This window comes from Arachis stenosperma, chromosome 2 (genome assembly GCF_014773155.1).
Source record: "Arachis stenosperma cultivar V10309 chromosome 2, arast.V10309.gnm1.PFL2, whole genome shotgun sequence".
In the NCBI taxonomy this organism is placed as follows: Eukaryota; Viridiplantae; Streptophyta; class Magnoliopsida; order Fabales; family Fabaceae; genus Arachis; species Arachis stenosperma.
This window is the reverse complement of record NC_080378.1, coordinates 105103202-105109705: the sequence shown is the minus strand read 5'-3', so window position 1 is coordinate 105109705 and position 6504 is coordinate 105103202. Positions and strand designations below refer to the sequence as shown.

Below are 6504 nucleotides of genomic sequence, written 5' to 3'. Positions count from 1 at the left end.
TTTAAATCAAAATCATTATGAGAAGTTATTTTTTACATTTTCATTGGAGTAGTTGCCAAAAAATTTAGAGTCTAGATCTTATTAACTTAAAAAAAAGTTAGCATAAAATAAATAAAAAAAATCTTGTGTTAAATATATGTTAGTATATATAATTATTCACCATGTGCTTATTTCAGTTTAAGTTTTTTAAAAAAATAATTTGATGAGAATTTAATCACAGATTTAATTTACAAAATGATTGTGTAAAAATTAAAACTAATTTACTCAGTCTTTTAATTTAAATGATATTGTTTAATTAATTTAAATATTCATTTTTATAGCAAAAAAATTATAGTAAAAAAATTAAAACTAGTTTATTTCATTGTTTTGCTCATAAATTTTAGAAGAATGTTATTATTGTATTAATAAGTTAAACTTGATCTATCGTTACAGTGAAAGAGAACTCCTCCTTTTTATACGGTTAATATATATATTTCTTTTTGTCTTCATTAATTATGAAAATAAATTCATTTAATTAAGACAGCATGCATTAATTAATATTTAACATATAAATACACTATGAGATTCAAATCAAACTCTCGAAAATAATAAGGTAGGTGATATCTCTGTTCTTAAGCAGGGCAAACACTAATTAATTACCAAGAAGGTGGGGATGAGACTCAAAAGATATCGAACATAACATTGTTTGGGTTGAAGGCTTTGCTTCAAGTTCAACCAATTTGTCGGCAGACAAAAAATTATTAAATAAAAAAAAGTTAATAGAAAACAAAAACTAGTGACTTAGCTGTCTCTGATTCCCATGTGCACAAGGATGGGCCACAGTACAGTTTGTGTGTAGCAACCATGGTGCACCCTAAATAAATTCCATAATAGGAAATGTAATATAATTAATATTCAGAAAACAATATATTTAGTATTCATAAAATAATTTAATTATTCATTTATATAAAATTTTATGGGTAATTTATATTAATAAACTGAACGAGATTCAAAATTACGTAGATGTTCTAAATTAATTTTCGTTACACGTCTGTTCTAGAATATTTTTATGTTGATTCGATTTATATTAGAGATATTATAGGATAGACATGTAACGAAAATTAATTTAAGACATCTGCATAATTTTAATCAGGATATCTACATAATTTTAAATCTCATTCAGTTTATTAATGTAAATTACCCAAATTTTATTATTATATTATATTATATTTGATTATTCTAGTGATTTTAATTTTTTTTATTAAAAATACATAAAAATATAAGGTGTGATTATAGTGTTCATTGAAACATTTTAGTTCGTTAAAATTTTTGACCGATTCGAATCAACCTCATTTTTTATAACTTTTTTTTCCAAAAAAAAAAAAATCCGCTCCATGGTATGTGATTTTCACTTGTATTTAATGATTTTCCATTTCTTATTTATTTATTTGCTTTTAAGTATCAATCTTAATTCCAATTCCCACATTGGTAATCTTGGTGTATGGCAGAGTATGTGTAATTAAATTTGCTAATTACATTCATCAAATATGAAAACATCAAAGCCTTTCTATGTTTAATTGTTTTACAAGAGTTAAAAAACATTTACAATAGTCTAATATTATTTGACTTTGTGAATATTTTCACCTACTACTAGGTATGTTGTATGGTAGGTATAACAAGAATGAATTACATTAGGCAAAAATGGTTAATATATCATGTGATCAGAGTAAAGTTTATGATTAATGCATGTTACACATGCAAACAGAGGCTGCTTCACTGATTCTTGTAACCTGATGAATTGCATTTGCCAAATAGTTTACATTGCTTGGTGTCACACCTCCCATGCTGCAAGTATAACAACCTTAGAGTTAAATGAAGCTTATTATTATTTATTGAAATTAACAATTAGAACACCATTTTAATGTTTGATTAGTGAAAGTGTGTTCCAGCATTCTCTCGTTCTCTTTTTATATTCTTATTTTACCCCTTTAATGTTCTGTCTACTAAAACCAAACACAATATAGAGATACAAAAATGGTAGATACTATTATAAAAATTTTATAATTGTTTTGGTGTGAAGATATATCTTTTTTACCATTAGATAATAAATTGAAGGGTTTGATTTGATATATTATAAAAATATTTTATTTTTAAGTGTGGCCAAATAAACAAAACACACTTTTAACACAAGACTGTTTTTAACATCTACATTTATATAAGTGCCTACAAAAATTGTGTTCTTTTCCTTAGTTTTTCTAGGTTTCTATCCTCGTTGTCCTGGGATAGGAACCAAATGATTTGCAAACTTTTCTTTTATTCGTCTCACTATTCTTAGATATTTACCAAATATGGGGATGGTATATACTATACGAAAGTTTTCAAATATATCTGAAATACTGGTATTTTAATAATTTTAATCGTTAATTTTAATTATATATATTTTTTATAATTGAGATCAATAATAAAAGTTATTAGAACATCGATGTATTTAATATACTTAAAATTTTTTCCTATACTATAACCTTTGGTTTGCTCAAAGTTTTGAAAACTGAATCAATTATTGAATCCATAAAATTAGAAATTCAAAGATTTAGAGATTTAATCCAAATTCAACCAAAGTTATAAAACATATATAGAGTTTTAGAAAAAGTGACTTTTTTTTGTATTTTACTATTTTCAACTGATTAACCGCTAAAAAATTATGCTGGCTCGACCCGTTAATTGATCCTTTGACTAGGTTTTTTTATGCTCCGACCAAATAATTGCCAACTATTTTTTGTTTTGACCGGACCAATCTGATGACCGATTTCCTATTAATTCGATTAAACCGACCGATTTGGTCAGGCTCGCAAAACCAAAGGTTTGTTAGGTAACCAACTTTTTTTTCAGCCAACAAAAGAATGGAGAAGAAAAGAAAAATATTCATCGAAAAAAATTGGTTTCCGATCTTTTCCACATAAGCGCACCTTATTCGTCCATCTGGACTCATATATATATGGAATAGCTTCTCCAAGTGTCTAACCTGATCAGGGGCTAATCCAGAAAAACAGAACATGCCAACCTGAATTCGGTACATGAACTGAAGTCATGATTTGTTTCCTCAAGCAAAAGGTAAAACAACATATATGCAAAATCACGACACCAAAAACCTGATTAGTTATATGTTCCCAGTTGAAAGATGAATCCAAGTCCTCAAGATTTCGACGTAGAGTAGTTCGCATTGCTCGGATTCTGTTAGCCATGATCTTCAAAAAGACTGAATCTATTTAGAAATGGAAAAAGCAAAAAAATGGTTTAAGGCAGTGATTTTACCTTCATGTCTTTCTTCCACTGTTCTTTCATGTTTGGATCACTCAAGATCATAGTAACAAGTAAAATGCCATGGATTGGAGGGCTGCTATACATTGAATGAGCAATGTGCTGTAGTTGGCTTTTCACTGCAGCTGCTTGCTTTATATCCCGGGTCAAGACACTATTATCGACATTAAAGCATATCAGTCTATGAAGCACGGACACAAACACACAGACACTTGACATAACGTTAACACGGTCACACGGAGACAAACCGAATTTTTAAAATGAAAGTACATAGACATGGAATATATTTGTGTATATTTTCAGGACTAATATGGTTTTCAATTATTAAGATTTGGAAAAAAAAAGTGTAGTATTTACTACTTTCTAGTCTTGGCTAAAAATTGTGTAACATTCTTAACTTGTGTCATTTATGCTAGCAGGTTCACTTGACAAATTTGTAAAATTATTATTCTTATTTTAGATTTCAAACCCCATATATCATAGTTAAGTTGTGTTTGAAGTATCTTTGAAGTGTAATAAATGTTTGGTCAAATCCATTTTTGCATATGACATGCTGTTTGGTTTTTAAGTCGGACGCTAACAGATGTCGAACACACCATAGTTGATTTAGAGTTCAATTAGCGAGTTAACTTTTTTCAGCCAATATCAGTCAACTCTTTAAAACTACTTTTTTATCTTAAATTCTAAATCCTAATCCTAAAACCTAAATTCTCCAAAAGCTGAGGGTTAAAAGAATAATTTTTCAAAAGCAAATAGCTAATACTAACTAATTAAAAGTTGGTTTCCTATAGTTATTCGTTTATTTAGTCACACTTTCTAGAACTCAGTAAATCAATAACACAGTACAACATATTGGTGACATTGTTACACAATTTAACTTTCACAAAAATGCATCACAAAAAATATTTTTGACCTAACTTATAATGAACAGAGATAGAGTCATTGTATATGATATGCTATGCTTCTAATTACAAGGATTTAGAACTGAAACTTTGGGGAGTCAGATTAACAACAATCTTTACCTTAAACAACCAACTTTATGCCCGAATAGTCCCATATTCTTTGCAAATGATTGAGCACAGCCTACTAAATGTCCATCTTCAACGAAAATCCGAAGAGCGGCAGCATCCTTATCAATATCACCACTTGAAATTCCTTGATATGCCATATCAAAGAAGGGAAAATGATTTTTGACCTGGAAAGTAATTAGTATGAGAATGTTACAATTGATTCAAAGTTATGGTATCATAGCAAATATTTAAGCATCTTATTATGTGTCATCACATACCTTGAACTGGTATGAAATCTCTCTCCATTGTTCTTCAGTGGGGTCAACACCGGTTGGATTGTGAGCACAAGGATGAAGCAAGAAGAACGAAGAATCCGGCGCGTTCTGAACTTGCAAGTTACAAGCACAGAATGAACATAGAATAGTCAAAAGTTTGTTTTATATAACATAGTATAGTTGCATTTGCATTGGACGATGGTAGTTCATATGTTAATGCTAAATGCTGATCATATATCCTTAGATTTGCTTGAAATACAAGAATTCAAGATGTGTATAATGGATGCTAAATTTCTATGTAATTCATGATCATGAAAATCATGCATAACTTTGATAACTAAATAATTATATACCTTGATATCATTTATGAGTGCATCAAAATCTAAACCCTTTGTATCAGGATCATAATAGTGGAATGTTTTGACTGGAATCTGAGCCTGTCTCCAAATGTTGTGGTGACTATAACATACAAACTCTGAAAATTAGATGCTGAGAAAAAATAAAATAAAATCATCATCAAGAATAATGCTGTGGAAAAAGGACTAACTTTGGCCAGGTAGGATCTGGAAGATGAATTAGAGAATCAGGATAGAAATTCCTTTGGAATTCGGCAAAAAGCCGACACGCGCCGGTTCCGGACAAAGCTGGAACTCCAGCATACAACCCTTCTCTTACAACAAATGAATCATTCCCATATGCCAACTTTACACTCTCCATAACAAACTTTGAACTAACCTCAGAAGAGTTTGTTTCCCTGTCAATAAACATATTAAATAAACTCTCCATGAGAAGGCAAAAGAAATATTCATAGAATCAGTTTTATTCCAAGAAATCTGCAACTAATTGTGGCCAAACTAGAGTGTATGTACCAAAAACTGACACAGATTATGTAAACTGTTCTAAATGTCAGAGTATAATCAATGTTGTATATGATCAATTTTGGCCCAGAGTAAAGATGATTAAAATAAAAATAACTACTTTTCAGAATCCGGTTCGATAGACTAGACTAGCCAGATTGTTACAAAAACTAAAAAAAAAATCATAATCCAACATTCAATTCAGTTTCACTTTCTTATATAAGCAACATGGTAGCTTGTAAATTGTAATCAAGGAATGTTCTAGTGCTGAAAGCTAATTAAGACTCACTCTAATGTATATCTGTAAATCTTTGCTTCTGCATCACTAAAACATTGAGGAGTGAAGGGTTTTCCATCATCATCCCTATAAGTACCCTAACATATATAAAAATTATTAGCAAGATGTTAATATAATAACTGAGTAAGCATTTTGTTTTTCTTTTTCCATAGCAGTAAGTTAATTACTTTAATTACTTACCGTTACAAGATTGATCTTGTGGGGAAAAGGGTCAGCAAGAAAAGACTCATTCACAGTGACAATGGGGTTCTTTGGTGCAACTCTCACTTTGTCCCACCAACCATGGCCACTACAAGTGGATACAAACCTTCTCGCTGTTCTGCCATTGAAGTACCTCCACATCACCACCATGATCATCAAGCATATGCTTTAAATTGGAACTTGGAAGTTGTATATATATATAGTAATATTATATGTTGATTATGAATTGTGTATATGTATATATACATATCCATAGAGAAGGAGAAGAAGGTTAGTTAGTGAGTGAGTGAACTTTACCTTCAACTGCCGTGGTTTTTTGTTGGTTTTTTTCTCAAAATGTTCCTGTGTGCTCCTTTGGGTTTGTTTATGGTTTCTTACTTTCTCTTTTTGCGTTTAAGAGGGAACAAAAACAAGAACCACATGGCCACGTTTGTTTGACTTGTTTTTCCCCGTCAGATGATTGCCACGTGTCATCAGATTCTCGCAATGTCGCTTTGTAATTTGTGAAATGTATATATTGTACTACCAATTTTATATTGTAATTAAAAAAATTATTTATCACTAAA

General features: G+C 30.0%; 1 protein-coding gene across 3 annotated transcripts; it reads right to left on the bottom strand.

The window, feature by feature from the left end:
• Window positions 1-1526: 1526 nt before the first annotated feature.
• On the bottom strand, window positions 1527-6228 carry LOC130960629 (aspartate aminotransferase, mitochondrial-like). Of its 3 annotated transcripts, none has more exons than XM_057886075.1 (10): window positions 5918-6227; window positions 5729-5814; window positions 5130-5336; window positions 4936-5041; window positions 4586-4690; window positions 4320-4492; window positions 3292-3451; window positions 3129-3224; window positions 2946-3040; window positions 1527-1824 (listed from the first exon to the last, which is right to left on the bottom strand). In XM_057886075.1, the coding sequence occupies exons 1-10, from the start codon at window positions 6092-6094 to the stop codon at window positions 1719-1721; spliced, it is 1311 nt and encodes a 436-aa protein (XP_057742058.1). In that variant the 5' UTR covers window positions 6095-6227; the 3' UTR covers window positions 1527-1718. The 3 variants fall into 3 exon arrangements, with proteins under 3 accessions (XP_057742058.1, XP_057742060.1, XP_057742059.1); XM_057886077.1 differs by having other exon boundaries at window positions 1528-1824; window positions 3002-3040; XM_057886076.1 differs by having other exon boundaries at window positions 1700-1824; window positions 3002-3224; window positions 5918-6228.
• Between the last annotated feature and the right edge of the window lie 276 nt (window positions 6229-6504).

Excerpts from the sequence above, each read along its gene's own strand:
- LOC130960629 (XM_057886075.1), bottom strand. The coding sequence starts at position 6,094 with ATGATCATGGTGGTGATGTGGAGGTACTTCAATGGCAGAACAGCGAGA. Across the intron at positions 3,041-3,128 it reads GGGAACATATAACTAATCAG|GTTGGCATGTTCTGTTTTTC; the intron begins GTTTTTGGTGTC and ends TACCGAATTCAG. Across the intron at positions 1,825-2,945 it reads AGTCCAGATGGACGAATAAG|CATGGGAGGTGTGACACCAA; the intron begins GTGCGCTTATGT and ends TTATACTTGCAG.